The sequence below is a fragment of the Tenrec ecaudatus genome, chromosome 1 (assembly GCF_050624435.1).
Source record: "Tenrec ecaudatus isolate mTenEca1 chromosome 1, mTenEca1.hap1, whole genome shotgun sequence".
NCBI lineage: Eukaryota > Metazoa > Chordata > Mammalia > Afrosoricida > Tenrecidae > Tenrec > Tenrec ecaudatus.
In genome coordinates, this window is record NC_134530.1 from 7,107,135 (window position 1) to 7,125,636 (window position 18,502).

General features: G+C 41.9%; 1 protein-coding gene across 1 annotated transcript in view; it reads left to right on the forward strand.

Annotated features, from left to right (window-relative positions):
- The first annotated feature begins 1,211 nt into the window (after positions 1-1,211).
- The window catches only part of ADGRE1 (adhesion G protein-coupled receptor E1), a 71,414-nt gene continuing 54,123 nt past the window's right edge, over positions 1,212-18,502 (forward strand). The window contains exon 1 of the mRNA XM_075548023.1: positions 1,212-1,320. Within this exon, the coding sequence (XP_075404138.1) occupies positions 1,212-1,320 (109 nt within the window). The remainder of the gene's footprint in view (positions 1,321-18,502) is intronic.

Genomic DNA, 18,502 nt, shown 5'->3' on the forward strand with positions numbered 1-18,502 from the left:
CAGATGAGAGAAGCAAATTAAATAAGGCTGTAAAGCACTTGACCAATAAATGTTCTGTTGCTTCTTGGTTTATTGCAGCACATTATCATAGGGTTGCTACAAGTCAGAGGCCACCTGAAAACAACAGTAAGGAGCCATCAAGTGAGAATGGGGTTTCCTGTGTAGTGGGAGAGATATTGCCACTTGGTTGTTAGTTGGCTGCACTGTGATAGATTGTATCTTGCTGTTGTGCTGGATAATATGTTCCTGGTATTGCAAATACCAGCAGGGTTACCAGAGTGCACTGGTTTCCCATAGGAGCTTCTAGTTGAAGATAGGCTAAGAAGAAAGGTCTGGAAATGTTTGCCATTGGAAACACCAGTGTAACAGAATATTATCAGACTCTCGATATGTCATTAGGGTTCATTAAAAGAACTGAAGAGAGAGGGAAGAGTAAAGGAGAGGCTGGGATGCAGGGGAAGAGAGGTGCAAATCCAGTTACTGGGAACAATGAAAGAAGAGGATAAGAAATGGGAGACAGATGGTGGTTGAGAAAGAAAGAAGCATTCAGGAGAGACACACAATGACCAGCCAAACACAGTGACAAGCCAACTTCACCGTGAAGGGGGATAGTAGGGATTTTCCACACTGCTCTGCTGAGTTATTGGTGACAACTCAGCACAAATGGCTTCAGTGCACTGGCAGCATTGAGCAACCCTAGTTCCGCCCTCCTCTGCCCACACCCTCGGCTATTAAAAGTCTAGGGGAGGAAAAAAAGTTCCCCTTCAAGCGACACAACCCCAGCACAATGTGGGCCTTTAGTCTGCTTCTCTTCTGCGCCAGCGCGGGCTGGGGCTGGGATATATGGAATAGCACCCTTGGCTGGCAGGATTCACAAGGACCAGGTGAGGAAACAATCTGCAAGCTTGTAGACCTCAAATGCAGGAGTGCAGAGTTGTCTTGTTGGAGTGTCAATGTTTGTCTTGGCCATGGTGAGACCTTAGTTTTCTTCTAAAAGTTAGCAGCAAATTCTTGTGGTGATGATGATGGTGATAATAATACAGATAAATGGCGATGGCAATGATGGTGGTGGTGGAGGTGTAGAGGATGGTGAGCATGAAGGTGATGGTGGTGCTGCTGCGGATGGATGATAATGGTGGGGAGGAGGATGAGGATGATGGATGGATAATGGTGATGGTGGGGATGCTGATGTTGACAGATGATGATGACGGATGACAGTGGTGGTGCAGATGGTGGTGTATGATGGTGGTCACGGTGATGATGAAAATGGCGGTGATAATGGTCATGCTGGTGATGATAGTGGTGATGATGTTGGTGGTGGTGAGGGTGGTGGTGGTAGTGAGGGTGGTGATGATGTCTCCTTGGGAGAAACATCAGTCACGTTGAAAATAAATGCCTTAATGCATATTGTTTTTGGAAACCAGAAGAAAGGTCTGGTGATTACTTCACATGAGTCAAAGTTGGCTTGAGGCAACTGGTTTGGTTTTAATTTTTACTCCTCAATTGGGTCTTTCGCCTACAATCACCAAACCTGATGTGTGCGATGAGTGCATGTGACATTTTCTAATCTTCAGCAGTGTGTCTATTGCAATCATGACCCCTTTCCTGCTTCTTTACTTCTGCCTGTAACAGTGATGAGTTGACATGTAGCCAGCCATGATTTTGTGAGAAGTTTATTTCTTTCCATCCTCCAGAGTTATTCACGTCCCATGGACCCTTTTGGCCACCAGTCTGGCCACGTGCTTTTGTTCTCCCTCATCCAGATGATGTGTCTTTGTATTTGTCCTAAGACTTAATCAAGGGGTCTCTATGGTGAACATTAGACTGATCACCACAAGTCAGAGGTTCGAAGTCACCAGCCACTCCACTGCAGAAAGGGGAGATGGTCTGATCCCATCAGGGGTATAGTTTCAGAAACCATGTAGAGAATTGCTATGAGTCGAATCAACTTGTGGTGGTAGATTTTGGTTTGGTTAATAAAATATATTTGAATTTGGGGTATTATGAAATTTGGATATAGTTGCCTGGAATCTAAAGTGTCATAAAAGACAGGGTATTCAGGAGTTGAGGATTGACACCAGAGAAAGGCTGCCAATTCCATAGCCCACAGGCCTTGGGGAATCTGAGAAATAAGCATTCTGTTGTTTTTTTCCTTTTCCACATATGATTCAAGGTTTCCTGGGGTTCTTGCTTCCTACTGCCTATTTTTTTTGGTTTTCCTCTGAGAACTATTATAACTCTCTCTAGTTTCTAGCAAATATGATCTGCAGGTGAAGGTAGCAATGCCTTTAATGATCTCTTAAAAGGGTTCAGGGAAAGTAGAGGATTAAGATGTAAGGAACTAAAATCAAACTTTGGGGATGAAACTGTTGTATATTAGCCTCATTAGAAATAATTGGTTATTGTGTTGAGGGAGAACTCGAGTAGGAGCCCACTGTCCATCTGTTTCCTTAATAATAAACCTATAAATATATGTACATGGATCTATTTCCCCCTCATAATATATAAATATATTTACATCTGTACATGCCTGTATTTAGATCTCTATGAATCCCCTTTGCCTCCTAGCTCTTTCCTCTACTTCTTTGTACTTTCCCCTTCTCCCACTATCATGTTGAGCCTTCCTTTGGGTTTCAGGAATTCCTCTCGCTTACATTATCCTTGATCCAGCCCTGTCACACCTCCTACACCCTTCTTGCCACTGATTTTGGATCATTTATTGTTCCCTTTTCCCTAAGTTTGTTAACACACACTTCCTTTCCCCGCCTCCCCTTCTCCCATGTCCTCCCAGGACTGTCACCCCATTGTTCTCTCTCTGGCTTATTAATCCCCCCTCTCCCTTCCAGGTAGACATGCAGTAACAACAATATGCACCAACACAAGACTGAGTACAAGGAAGCAACAATAGAAATAAAACAATAGCTACAACAACAACAACAACAACAAAGGCAACAACAAAAAGGGAACAACAACAACAAAAACCCTATGAATAGTTCAGGGTCTATTTGCTGTCCTTTATGAGTGCTTTCCAGTCAAGTCTGATGGGGTGCCATGCCCTGGCCCTAGTTCTTGAATGCTTCCTCCCCTCTACTATCATGATCCCAATTCTACCTTACCAATCCGCTGGCCCAGAAGATGTACACTGGTACAGACAGGAACTGGGAACACAGGGAATACAGGGCGGATGATCCCTTCAGGACCGGTGGTGAGAGTGGTGATACCAGTAGGGTGCAGAGAAAGTGTGGGAGAAAGAGGGAACACATTACAAGGATCTGCATATAGCCTCCTCCCTGGGGGACAGGCAGCAGAGAAGTGCTTGAAGGGAGACACCGGATGGGGTAAGATATGACAAAATAATAATAATTTATAAATTATCAAGGGTTCATGGGGGAGAGGGGAACAGGGAGAGAGGGGAAAATGAGAAGCCGATTCCAAGGGCTCAAGTAGAAAGCAAATGTTTTGAGAATGATGATGGCAACAAACGTATAAAAGTACTCGACACAATGGATGTATGTGTGGATTGTGATAAGAGCTGTACAAGCCCCCAATAAAATGATTTAATTAGTACAAGAAAAAGACAAAGAAATAATTGGTTATATTTATAGATTTCAAGAATAAAAAATGATAAACTAGCTGATATATTTTTTATTTGACATCCCTTCTGTGCCACCACATCTCTCTCTCTTACAAGAGTTCCATTTTACCTCTCACCGAGGGCAATGTTGAGTCTTGGTTGTGTCGTGGGTTATGTATTGGGTTGATAACTGCAAAGACAACGGTTCAAAGTCACTGGTCACTCTATGAGAGAACGATGAGGCTGTCTGTCCCTGTAAATAATTAAAGACTTGTGAACCCAAAGGGACAGTTCTTCCCTGTCCTATAAGGTCATCATGGGCCCAAATCGACTTGATGGCAACGAGGTTCTTCGTTTGATTGTCAGGGGCGAGAGGTTCTCACTCTGTCTCTTGCAATAGTCTAGTGGAAGTTGGGGTGGCTGTGCTGTGTCACCTGGTGAGAGGAGCCACATGTTCTTTCTGTGTAATTTCCTGGGCTAAAAGCTTTAACAGCCAGTCGGGTGGTCCACTGCCTTGAAAAACATTTAAAGACCAAGTAGTTAGGATAAATCAGTTCAGAAGACAGGGAAGGAGCTGAACATTAAGACTAAGCCTCTGTACCCCGGGCACCCTTAATCTAAGGGAAACTATCCAAACCATGAGGAGCATTCCCATCAGGATTTTAGTGAGCCCAAGGGTCCTGGTGGCATTGTGGTTACAAGTTGGGCTGTGATCTACAAGGTCAGCAGTTTGAGCCCACTGGCCAACCATGGGAGAACAAAGGGACTTTCTACTCCTGTAAAGAGTTACAGTCTCAGAAACCCACAGGGACAGTTCTATCCTGCCCTATAGGGTCAATTTGAGATGGAACTGACTTAAGGACAATGAGTTTGCTCTTGGGAAGGTCCTAAATTTGAACTAACTCAACTCTGAAATATTGGGAAACCTCCCACACAGAGCAATATGTAGTTCTCTTATGGGATTCATGTGCAGTAAACAAAAGAGTAGGGTCTCTGCCAGCCTCATGCTTTCATGTATCTACTTAGTACAGTCTCCTTAAGAATGATTCAGGAAAATGGATTCGGCCATTTTGATATTCTCTGCGTCATAAATTAGAATCTCAGAAGATGGATTCCTTGCTAAGAATTTTATTTAACCTTGGGTAATCTAAGACTTTCCATCTAATTGTTAAAATTCTTGATAAATTAACTTATACCTCCCACCCCACTTGACCCCGACACACACACACACACACACACACACACACACACACACACATTCACTTTTCCCTTATCGGGATGCTGGTTTGTGACTTATGCTTTAATTTGGGATTTTAGTGAACACCTTGAGAAGATGAGTTTCTTTTTTTTCTTCTTCTGGAGAAAGAGTCTGTTTATTTCTTTCCCCTTGAAAGACTTTAGTTGTCTAGGAGATTGTCTATTGAATTATGTTGCTGTTAAAGAATATTGAACGTATCATGGGCTATCCAAAGGACAAACATCTGGCTTCGAAGAAGCATGGCCAGAATTCTTCTTAGAGCCCAGAATGGTGAGACTTCCTCTAACATACTTTGGGTGTATTGTCAGGAGAGGCCAGTCACTGGAGAAGGGCATCATGCTTGGTGAAGTAGAGGGGCAGCTAAGATAAGAAAGGCCCTCACCATGATGGATTGTCACAGTGGCTGCAACAACAGGCTCAGGCATAGGAACAATTGTGAGGATGGTGCAGGGCTAGGCGGTGTTTTGTTCTGTTGTACATAGTGTCGCTATGATTTAGAGCCAACTCATCCAACAAAACCACATGGGGCCCCTGATGGCGTAGGGAGTTGTGTTGCTAACTGCAAACTGAGCAGTTTGAAACCACTAGCTATCCTTCAGTTGAAAGATGAGGCTTTCTATGCTTGGAAATATCTGTAATCTTGGAAACCCTTTGGGACAGTTCTACTATGTCCCCCGGGGCCATTAGTGGGTTGACCTGCCTGGATGGGATTGAGTGATGTTGAAGGGAAGTTGGACTCTATCTGTTCGCTCTGTTGACAAATGCGTCATGTGCTCTTCTACAAACAGTTTGGTTCAGCTTCCTAACACTGGATGCCTGGGATTTTGTGACCCGGTGAAACTCTGGGAATAGTGCTCCGTTTAGGCATTTAATGGGGTAATTCCATGTTCAAGGGTCTCTGGATCACTGTGAGCTCGTGTGCACTTGGCGAGAGGTGCTACAGGGACTGTGAGTCTTTGATTCTCAGTGTTTGACCACATTCCGAGAAAGTAAACGCTCCTCTGCACTCTTGTTAAGTGTTCTTCTGGGAATTTGTATGTGGAAAGTTGGGAGTGTGTGTGTGGGGGGGGGCAATGATCATATCTTACAAGAACTTCCTAGAAGAGATAGGCAGCAGTCTGTTCTGTTTTGAAGAAACTGTGAGCACAAGCAGTCGTGGCTTGGTTAGAGGCATGCCACCTCTACAGATCAGGCTGGACCTCAGCTCATGCAGTGGACGCTGGCATGGGGTTGCCGAGAATTCTCTGGAACATCAGTGGTTACTCTTAGAAATTTTTGATGATGTTAGGACAGGTTAACAGAACTGAAACAGCTTGAAATTATGCAGCTACTTCTGGACGTGTGTGTTGCTACGTGTTGTGCTGTGTTGTGTGGAGACTGTTATGCAGTTGTTAATGAGTGTTAACACAGAGTATCGTTAGGGAAAACAGTGAGTGACCTTATGAGCCTGTGATTTGAACTGCCTTCTGAGACCCGGTGAGTGTGTGAGCCTTTGCCCAAGATGACGTCCTTGGGGCTGAAATCTGCCTGTGGTTCCCTAGCAAAGTGCCTGGGAGTCGTCTTGAGGATTTCTACTTGAACCTTGAAAACATTTCATCTGAGTTTCCTACTTCCCTCCTTGGAGTTGCTATGGTAAGCCTCAGATGCAAATAAACTGCTTCTTGTGCCTTTTAATCGGAAAGTGCATTCGACAAGTGTGTTGCATTGAAGTGTGCGCTACTGAATAGTTATTTACTTTTGATTGGTAGAACAAGGCCTTCAAAAGCAAAAAGAAAAAGCTTACGAAAATATAATTCTTAAATTCTGATGATATTAAGAAACTAAATAGTATTTTCTTTCAAGAAACCAGTTTGGTTTTATGACACCTGTGTGCTTATGGATTAAATAATTTGGATATTAGAACGAATTCATGAACGGGTTCCCTTTGACAGATTGTCCTGTTTTTAACAACCTTGAAATTCAAATCTTTACAAGTAACCTATGGAGCCCTGGTAGTGTAGTGGATTGGGGTTGGGCTGTGATCCACATGGTCAGCAGTTCAAAACCATTAGCAGCTCCACAAGAGAAGGACCATGCTTTCGACTCCAGTAAACAGTAATGTTCTGGGGAGCCCATAGGGTGGGGAGTCTCTATGAGTCAACAACTATTTGATGGCAGTGAGATAAGGTAGATGTTGTAGAATTTTTTTTCAGGATTTTGAAGGCGACACTCGTTTTTCCAGAGGTCTAGAAAAAGCCTTTAACCTTGGGATTATTATTTTTTTTCTTTCCCCTAGTCCAGATGGAAAAAAAAAAGTCAACCACCCACCTGCTTAAAGAAGAGTAGAAATGGAGGAATTTAGTTTCCTTTTGTTTTGTAAAAGCACATACGTATACTTTAAAAATCATAAGCATATGCAATCATTAAATTGGTATTACTGGTTCTTGGTATTGAATATGAGTCCAAAAAGAGGGAGGAGGGGCCCAGGCTGAGTTTACATAGCACAGGAGAACCTTAAAGGGGGAGGGGGGAGAGTAGCTTCCCAGTTTGGGAGAGAAGGGCCTTAGTAGTTAGCAGCCAATGGATCAATGGCTGGGCTGCTAGACAACAACTTTTCAATTCAAGTCAACTAGGCCCTCCCAGAGGAAGGACGAGGCCACGCACTCCCATCAAAACTGTCTCAAAAACCCCAGGATCAGTTACACTCTGTCTGATTGTGCCACCACGAGACAGAATTATGAGTTGAAATTCACTCGATGACAGTGGGCCTTTTAATCAGAAGAAGTTACTTTTAAGGAATCTTGAAAAGCTAATGTTAGATTTTAAGAATTGGTAAGCATTTTAAAGAAAACTTAAAGTACTAAAATATTTCCTTAACTTTATTTCAGCACTAATTATCTTTCGTGAGGGGGAGGCGATTTCACTATCAGGAGGTGATTTGCTGGCAATGAACTGGGTTAGCGTTATGTTTGTTGTAATTTGAAGTACACGTGCTTTTGCATTTTAAGGGGCCAGCATTGCCTCGATGGCAATGAGTTTTTTAATTTATTTTTTCATTGGTTCTGTAATTTTTATGTTATCTTTCACTATTAATGCTAATTTAAGTTAACCATGGCCATGGTGAGTTTGATCATCTACTGATAAGCTGTAGCTTTGTCATTGAGCATGCATGCTTGATCAAAATTTCCAACAGAAAGATAGACTCCACTGGACCTATGAAAACGATGGACAATTTAAACTTTAAGCCGAAATTCAAATATATTTGATAGAGACCCTTCTATTAAGCTGTAGACAAGGGAAAGACAAAAATTCTGAAACAAATTACACGGATAAGGGAGAACGTCAGCTTGAAGCTATAATGGTATCTTGCCTCGGTCCAGCTGCAGCGGGTTCGGGTCCCCTGCTAGGTGGGTAAGGCTTCGACGAGTGGGAGACAGAACCCACACGACTCAAAGGTTGCGGTGACTGTTCCAATTTTATTCATGCAAAGCTTCAACTTACATATTCTTTTTCTTGGCTTAAAGCTTATGGCCTGAGATCATACATTAGGAAATTCTCAGGCCACAAGACCGTAACAAGTTACATGAACCACATCATGATTCTTGGTTAAAAAATTAATACATCTTGAAACTAAAACTTTCTCATACAAGGGTGATAGACATAAACCTTCTAACAGTAACTGAGCACACTTCATCCAACTAGGGAGCATTGTTCTAACTATGAAATCAATAAAGCATTAATACATTTCATTATCAAAAATTACTTGACAGGCTTTGGCTGTTCTTTCTGTTCTTTCTTAGGCTGCTCCTCTAGGGCTTTCATTTCTTGTTCTTGCTTTTCCACTAAGTTCCCATAAATTAAACTCCCAAAAGTCTTTCTGTACCAAGGTATGAGCTGCCTCACAATAGGTAGCTTTGCTGCATTGGACTTCAAGTTGGCTCACAACAGGTAGCTTTGCTTCAGTGGACTTCAAACATCACGGAGGCCCTCCTCTTGCTAACCGTTCCATAAAACTTAAACTACTAAAAGGAACTTGTACACCTTCTTTGTTTAACTATTCTTATGCCATTTTCATTACAAGCCCCTGTATAAGTTAAATCAGAGCCAGGGACTCTGTTTCTCTTTGGGTTATTTCCTGGAGGGGGATGGCTTATTCTGCCCCCTATGCGGTAACCAAGATAAGGAAAGGGAAAAACCATGGGAAGATGATAATAAACTTTTTTAGAATCTTGCACAAAAGCTTCCAAACGAGCCTCTGAGAATTCCGGGGGTTTTGGTTGCAATAGCTCAGCCTGCTCAAGATCTAACATAAATTCCTTAAGGGGATTTCTGGCTTCTAGTTTCTAGCTTTATTATACAATACACTTTGCACGTAGTCAGGACATGGATCTTTCAAAGCCATGGGAAGGGGAGTAACCTCAACTTCTGGGGAATATTCCTCAGTTGACATCAGTTGTTTCCCAAAAAGGGGAAGTGATCAAACTTATCAAGAACCAGAGAGCAGCTACAATGATCAATAATGATATCAGGACAATATTTTCAAAGGGTTTATAGGGACCTTCCTTGGTGGAGCCTTCTTTGAATGCTCCTCCTCCATGCGCTGACTTTGTCAAGGCCCATGGCTGGAAGTGGTCTCGGCAGTATCTAAAGGATTCACAGTCCTGCTACCATGGTGTCCCAATTTTTATTAAAGGAGACACCTCACCACCCCCAGCAAATCCCTGTGGGAAACATTGCCCCTTCCTAGGCTGGCCAGGACCGTCAAAGCAATCTACTTTCAAAACACACTCTGCCGCGGGCAAAGCTTTATACATTTTCACTCAAGGAGCTGAAAGACCTTGGCAGAGGCTGATTTCATCTGGCGACTGAAGATGTCCTTCGGCCTCCCACTGGAAACCTTAGCTTTCCACATACCTAGTGATCTGAGTTTAAGCTCAAACACATCACCTCATCCTATCATGGATTTTAATTTTAAAATATTTCCATCACAATTAGGTTGGCGTGGTTTCTTCTGCATGGACAATTTGATGTATCCTATAGCTGGATGGCTGTTTGGTTTTGAACAAGCATTCACGAAGCCAGCTGTTAGCCCTTCAGGTAGTCAGGGACCGTCTGATTGCTTCACCAGGCTTTACCACAGCTTTCACATTTTTAACGCTAACCTAAGGAGTGGAGCCATGTTAGAACTGCTTGTTATTTTATCAAGCCTTACATCTCAGGTGGGAGCTCAGATCCGTTCATAAAATATAACTCATATATACCGTACATATTTGTCTGTAAGCCGAGTTTTTCATCACATTTTTATATGGCTTATACTCGAGTGAGGGTTCCACCTACGTGTTCTCTAGTGCAGTGCAGGTGTTCTCCAGTGTCTCCCACAGCCTCTGTGTTGTCCTGCCCACCTCTGTGAGCTGGTACCTGGGGCGCACCGCATCCTTGTCAGATGAATGTCGGATGTGGACGCTCTTCTCCAGGGCTGTGACCAATGGCGTAGCCTTTACAGTCTTACCCGTGGTTGGTCACGCCCCCTTGCTCCGCCCAAGCATTGCTGAGTTCAAGTACTGGTACATCTCTGGCCTTGGATATACAGTACATTTATTTACAGTACTTAGTCTGCTATTTTTTATTTTCTTATTAACCCCTGTCTGGGCCTAGTGTTGACTGTGCTTGCATAGAGCAGCCTGTGTTAGGGTTCATGATATACACGCTGCGTTGTGTAACTGCACTGTGTTACTGCGTGTGTTGTGTTACCACTTCCCACACATATGTGGGAAAGCTGCAGATGCAGCAAATGTGGTAACTGTGCATACACAACGCAGTGCGAATATTATGAGTTCTAACACAGGCTGCTCTGTGCAAACAGTCATGTGATCACATTCTGGAACATCATCTGCCTGCGTTAGGCCTCAGTCTATACAAACTGCATTGTGTACGTGCGGTAAGGCAGCGTATGTAGGTGCCTCCGGTTCTTTTCAGGTCGGCTTATACTTGAGTAGATATAGTAATTTTACCACAAAAACCAGGAAACTTATTGACCCGAGTATATTCTTAGGGTGGGAAATGCAGCAGCTATTGGTAAATTTAAAAATAAAAATAGTTATCAATAAAATTACATTAATTGAAGCATCAGTAGTTTAAATGTTTTTGAATATTTATTTAAAAGAAAAACAGCAAACTAGCTCTGTAAATGGAAAAGAGGGTCAACAAAAACAATATGGTATCAACAATAACTTTAAGAGAACAAAAGCTTTAGCTTAATCAGCAACCAACTTACAACACAAGAGTTAAAATCCTTCTTCAAAACAGGATTCCTCGTCATCATCTGCATGTGCAAACGGAGCTTCAGCTTGAGCTGGTGTGAGGTTATCAGCAGACACTGCCATCACCACTGAGTCCGCGGTCATCACCATCACTGCTGTCGTTCTCATACTGTCTTCACTGCCATCCACAGCATTACGAAGGCCACATTTCTTGAAGGCACGTGGCACCAAGTCCTCTGGAATCTCTTCTCATGCATCCCGAACCCACTTTTCTGTCAATTCTATGTCGGGCTTCATCAGATTTCCACCTTTGTCAGTCGGGCTTGACCAGATGACATCTATTCATGCTACATCTTTCGCACATGATCTTTGAAAGCCTTACCGTATTCAAACACACATCTTGGGGCTGCAATACGATGTAAGGCCACCTGGAACAATGGCCAAAGTAACTTGAGAATGCTTTGCCAATTTTTTTTTAATGTCATCAGATGTGTGGGCTCTGAACACATCCCAAACTAGCCCGTGTTAGCTCATAATATACACGCTGCATTGTGTACGCACTGTTACTGCATGTGTTGCACAAGCACTTCCCATACACATGCGTCTGCAGCTTTCCCACATATGTGTGGGAAGTGTTAACGCAACACATGCAGTGACACAGTGCAGTTACACAACGCAGCGTGTATATCATGACCCCTAACACAGGCCGCTCTACGAAAGCATAGTCAACACTGGGCCCAGACAGGGGCTAATAAGAAAATAAAAATTGAAAGGTAGCAGACTAAGTACTGTAAATAAATGTACTCTGTATCCAAGACCAGAGATATACCAGTACTTGAATTCAGCAATGCTTGGGTGGAGCAAGGGGGCGTGACCAAGCACGGGTAAGACTGTAAAGGCTACGTCATTGGTCACAGCCCTGGAGAAGTGTGGGAGAAGAGCGGCCACATCCCACATCCATCTGACCAGGATGCGGTGCGCCCCAGGTACCAGCTCACAGAAGCAGGCAGGTTCTTGCCCAGTACGGCACGGACAACACAGAGGCTCCCAGCGTGCAGGAGAAAAGGAGTGGGAGAGACTGGAGAGCACGGGAGAACACGTAGGCGGGGCCCTTACGCTAGTGTAAGCTGAGAGGGCTTTTTCAGCATAAAAAAATGTGCTGAAAAGCTCAGCTCATATACAGTATATACAGTAGGTGGTCTCCGCTTATATTCGGGTCAGTTTATATTCAAATACAGTATGTACTTATGTACAACTCATATATAATTGTATATAGGTCCTTTCATTAGCTTTCTGAGAAATTACAGAAGTAATCACACGTAGAACTTAATAAATCTAAAAATGACATTATTAAACTAACTACGTGTGCGTGTTTTACTAATGGGGGGAATGTCAAGGAGAACTTTGTGGTTAAAACGCATGGCAAGGTACACTTTTACAAATTAATAGAAACTATTTGATGGAGCAAACTACCTAAAAATAAATGAAAGTTTGTGTTTACGAGGCAAGACTTTCAATAATGCACATTAACTAAGGCAAAACATCAATCTACAGGATGACCCTTGGACAAGATGGATGGACAGAGAGGCTCCAAAAATGGGCTCCAACTAAGAACAATTGTGAGGGTGCTACAACGCCATGGGGTGTTTCCTTCCGTTGTGCACAGGGCTGGTCTGAGTCAGAACTGACTGGCACCTAAGAACAATAACAACAGAGCATAAATCATGTAACACGAGAGCAAGTGATATGGAAAGACACACACACACACACACACACACACATATCCCAAGTGGCCAATATCAGACAACCTCAAAAGCAAGAGAGATTTGAGCAAAGTCCATTGACCTCAATGTCCACAATTTTGGAATAGCGGCCTTCTGCTTCTGCCAATGGAGAGCCTTTTAGCTTCAAGTTCAAACAAACGTTTCAGTTCCTTTAATCTGTGACAAGTGGGTTTAAAGTTAAACACAGGAGTTTTGTTTATTATCATGGATTATTATTTGCATCCTTTTGATGCCTTCTCTAATATAGAAAATTCTGGGGTAAAACCAAGTCAGGTATAAGGTTAAAGCTCTCTCACATGTGAAAAATACTATGGCACTTTTCTAAAACTATTCTAAAATTAGATAACCTAAGCTTTGAGACGTGATTTTTGTTCTTTTTCTTCATTTTGGTGACAGAATCAGTTAAAATTATATTATTGGCAATATAATACAGGTGTTCCTTCCTACAGGAAGAGGATTTAAAATATTCTTGGCAAAGGCAAACTTCCCTTTTCTAGTTCACCCCAACTCCAGTTTCCCTCATAAATATTCCCTTCCTCTGATCATGACTTTCTGTATATATTCTTCGATCACTGCCATAAGAGCATCTTTTATAGTCCACTTGTGTGACATTAAATTAGAGTGACTGCGGGGGAAAGACATATTGAAAGAACCACTTGGTCTCCCGAAGAATGTAAAAAGCCAAAGTGACTCAACCTGAAGACAAATCTCTTCTGAAGATCTAATTTTAGGAAGCAATAATAATGAGTAAGAGTTATGATTAGGAATATTACGCAGCCATACAATAACATTGTCTTAGAGACCAAGTGTGATAGTTATATTACCTGGTGTCAATTTGGGACTTGAAAGGATTAAGAGTGAAGAAGTGGAATCTAGTTTGTCAATTGGATAATAGCCACTGAGACCTCTGTGTGGACATGGCTTTTTCCTAAGAATTCTTGGAAAACTGGTATTTTCCTCTTTGGAGGTGAGAGACACCTCTCCCTCTTTGCTCATCCCCGAGAGACAATCTACTGATAAGTCACATGGTGCTATGGCCTGGGAGCTGGAGAAGCCACATAGACCTACCCTGATGCAATCAGACCTCTGGAGCCTGAGAAGCCATGTAGAGACCCCTGCCAGTGCTGAGATGCTGATAATGCCACTGGATCCACAAAACTTCCAACCCATTGTTCTGTGATCCTCCTGCATTGGGCATCATTGCATGTGTTTCATGAGTCTGAAGAGGACTCTATAGATGGGTATCGGACATATGGGCTAATATTGGACTTGTGGACTTGATATGGACTGTGCTGGGGCTTTTTTAAAATCAATATTCAATTGCTCTTATATAAAAACCCCTTTCTTATGCACATATGAGTCTCTATGAATTTGTTTCTCTAATCTACCCAGACTAACACACCAAGGAAATTGATTACTCATCTACTTGAAATCTAAACAGCCAGTCTGATTTTCTCTTTGAGAATCTGTTTCTCCAAATAGCTTGGATTATTCCAAAGAGTACAATGCATGGAGCAAAATGTTTAGCTAATTTGCTAAAATTTGGCACACACACACCCCAAAATTTGCTAATTTAGCAAAATTTAACACGGAGCTAAATTTCCCAACCCAAACCATGAATCTAAAAACTGTAACATCTAAATCCATTTGTTAGACAATTCAAGAGAAAGGGGACAAAATGATACCTGATATCCAGAAACAGGTATCCTAAAGCACCTAATATATTTGCATGTAAAAATAAAAGACACAGTGAATATTCAGTCTATTTGAGTGGCTAAATTCAGTTCCTGGTAACCTTTGCATCGGTTGTAATTAGTGAATTCAAACTCAGAAATCTTGATTTAGTCTGGTAAGCTCTAAGTTTAAGATGTCAGTAAATTTCATGAGTCCAACATAGTTCATCTTTCTATTGGAAATGTTGGTCAAGTGTTACAGCACACCAGCCAAGCCCCTCAGGAAAGCAAACTCTTATCTGTAGACAATACAACCAAATGTGGCCACGGCTAGCTCATAATCATGCTTTCAAAAGTGAGAGACTTGACTGGAATTATTGAACCAACTCCAAGCCAAATAAAATTATTTACTTTATTTTTATTAGCACTCAGAAGCAATACTTTGAAGCACGATAGTGACTCTATTTTTTTTAAGGTTCAGATATGGTATCCAACCACTAAGTTACTCAACATCTGAAGTAAGCCTGTAGGTCAGCAGGTAGATTCAAAAGAAACAAAGTTGTGACCAAGCTAGCAATTAAAATAATGAAATCATGAGCCTAATAAGGAAAAAAATATATTTTGTGACCTTAAAGTTTCAAACTGTCAGGGATTTAAAGTCACCTACCAGGTGATAACACCTGCACATCAGTTTTTCTATAACCGAGTGAACCTAAGACCCTCTTGTCCTAGAAGCCAGATTAACAAACCCAAAGACTCACTGCCTTTGAGTTGATTCCCACTCATAACACCTCTATAGTCCAGAGTAGACCTGCCCCTATGGGTTTCTGGGACGGTAAATCTTTATGGAAGTAGAAAGCCTCATTTTTCTGCCATGGAGTGGCTCTGGGTTTTGAACTTTTAATCTTGTGGTTAGCAGCCTAACTGACAACCCTCTCTATACCACCAGGCCTCTTCCAGATTATACAAAAATTAATGAAATCTTTAAACCAGTAATCAGAGAAAATATAGTTATCTCAGTGGCAAAATACTCAATTCTTTGTTTTCAGCTATTTAAGTATTAATGTTCTCCCCCTCTAGGAAAAAAAATCTAAAATTGAACTACCAAACTTTAGCTATATAGATAAAATTATGACTAAATCAAACCCATTGATTTTCAAATGAATATTTTAAACATAGTTTCTGCTGTATATGTCTCATATGCAATTCCTTATGTAGCAAATAAATAATTAGATATACTTAAAATTATAGCAAATATTTGTTAACCCAATTCAACACTCATATAGATTGTCCAAATACCACTGTGTTGTCTGGGTAAACTAGAGAAACAAATATACAGAAACTTTTATGTATAAGAGAGAGTTTTATATAAAGGCTAAGTGTACATTAAGAAAGATCCCAACTCAGTGCTGTCCAAGCCCCTAAGTCCAAAATTAGCCCATATGTTCAACACCAATCTACAAAATCCTCCTCAGTCTCACAAAACACATGCAATGATGCCGACTACAGGAAGAAAGCTGAATCAGTGAGCGTGTAAGCTTCTCAGCACTGGCAGGGGTCTCCACATGGCTGCTCCAGTACCCAGGACTGCATCGGGGGAGGTCCATGTGACTTCTCCTTGGGGATGTCTTGCAGGAAGTGAACCTTGCCATCCGAAGCAGGGAACTGGTTAAGGCAGCTGCACTCTGTTCTGACCACCAGAAAGCAGGAGACCCGAGAACTAAAAAGATGAGGCTCACCAAGTCATTTATCTCTCCGCCCTTCAATTAATCCCATATGTTTTTATTGGCCAGGTTGGCACAATAAACCTTAATTATCTCAATCCACCCCTTGCCAACTTGGCACCTGTCCATAATTCTTTAGCCTAACAATTGCAGTTAAGTAACACCTACACTTTAATCCTGTAATCCTAGGAGTATATTTCGCCCACCTATAAAAGTTTGTAAGCCAACCACTTCATGCCTTTATACCCCCAATTTTGGGTATCCAATTTCTATACTGCCCACTTACATTTACCCAGTGCTCAGAGGAGACAATCGTATTTTTTTGACATGAAGAATCTTCATTCCAGTTGGAACCTTTTGAAGTCAAGTCCACATCCATAAGCAAAGTCAAATTAGGACAGGCCATCAATAAAGTCAGTTCACAGGCTCAAAAATCTCTTCATCTGGTCCGGTTCTAGTTAACTCAGTGTGGGCTGCCTCACTCAGCCTCCCCAGGGTGCCCATTGGTTGCCTTGTCTTTAGACCATGGGCTCTCATAAATACTCAACAAACCTAGCCCTATTGTGCTAGGTCATGAACTTTAGACCAGTCAACCCTCTCGTCTTTTCTTTTTTCCTGTAAACCAAGTCCACAGGTGTCAGTGACCAAACTCCACCCGTCTCTTTATTGCTGCATTTCTCCCACTTCCACTCAACAAGTAGATCCAGGTGGTCACCTAGCAAGCATTTCAACCTGCTCACAGGCTCCGTTTAACATTCAGCCCCAGAGGGGAGTTTTCTTCACGGTTCCAGATTTTTTTTTTCAGCTTCTGACAAAGACCATGAATTCCTGAGTATTCCTATGCACTGGGTGGGGCATATCTTTTCAAAACTTTCTTTGCAGACATGGCCTAAATCCATCTAAAGACCAAATTTTAATGGGCTTATGTGCTTTCTATTTTCATACTTCCCATACTTTTCCCAGAAAACAACTCAGTAACAGTGTGGCTTTATCTAACCTCTGTCAAGACAAAGAAGAAAAATTACTATGAGGGAGAGGTCAAACAAACATCTACTCTCCATCCTATGATTTGTTTCTCCAGTACCCCACTCCCAGGGTACCATAATGTGTTAGCCTGGGTAAACTAGGGAAACAAATCCACAGCATCTCATATGTATAAGAAAGAGTTTTATATAAAGTGTAAGTGTTCCTTAAGAAATCATCCCAACCCAGTGCTACCACCAAACATAACTACCGAGCAAATAAAGTCTATTTATATTTTCAAGCTTTCCTTTAAACTTTCTTCAAGGAATATCTAACTTAATTTACTTGGAAGAATTTTTATTTCAAGGTTATAAACACAAAGCCCTGTCCAAGTAAATGAATTTCACTAATCATAATATATTTTTTCACAAGCACACATTAATCATAAAATTAAGAGTTCTTTGTAATAATAATACCATCTGGAAGTAAAAAACATATATCCATCTTTTTTCTACAGATGGTGTCATTTCCCAAATCAAAATTAAATGCTCTTTCTTTAGTTATTCTTATTGATAGGTTCTGTCGAGTCAGTTCTGACTTACAACGACTGCATGGGCAGTAGAATGAAACACTCCCTGGCCTTACACCATCCTTATAATTGTTTTTATAGTTGAGCCCTTTATAGCAGTACACATTTCAAATGTACTTCCCAACTAAAAGTCACAACAAGCAGTTAATTTGCATCTGAGGCTTAGCATAGCAACTCCAAGGAGGGAAGAAGGAGACCTAGATGAAATCTTTTCAAGGTTCAAGATGACTCCCAGGCACGTTGCTAGGGGACCACAGGCAAACATCATCCCCATGGATGCCCTCTCGGGCAAGACTCACACACTCACTTTCCGTAGAAGTCAATTCATATCAAGGGTTCATCAGGTCACTGATTATGTTTCCCTAATGATACCCTATTTTCACTGGGTCACGAAAACCCGGGCATCCAGAATCAGAAACCTGAACCAAATTGACATCCACTGTTTCTCCGACAGCACTCTCTACTTTTCCAGCTGGGTCCTAGAAGTCATTGCAAGGACCCCCAGAACTCACAGATGATGCTGGAGCTTATTAGGGAAGTCAACCGCTCAAAAGTCAGGAGAGAAATGCTTAGGATACAATTGTTCAATCAGGACAGTTTCTTCTCTGCCCTGCCCTGCACTGCCCACAGAAAGACTTCGCTCTAGCCCTCATTCTCTTGGCCTGGTCTCTACCCTGCTTGGACAATGTTACAAAGCT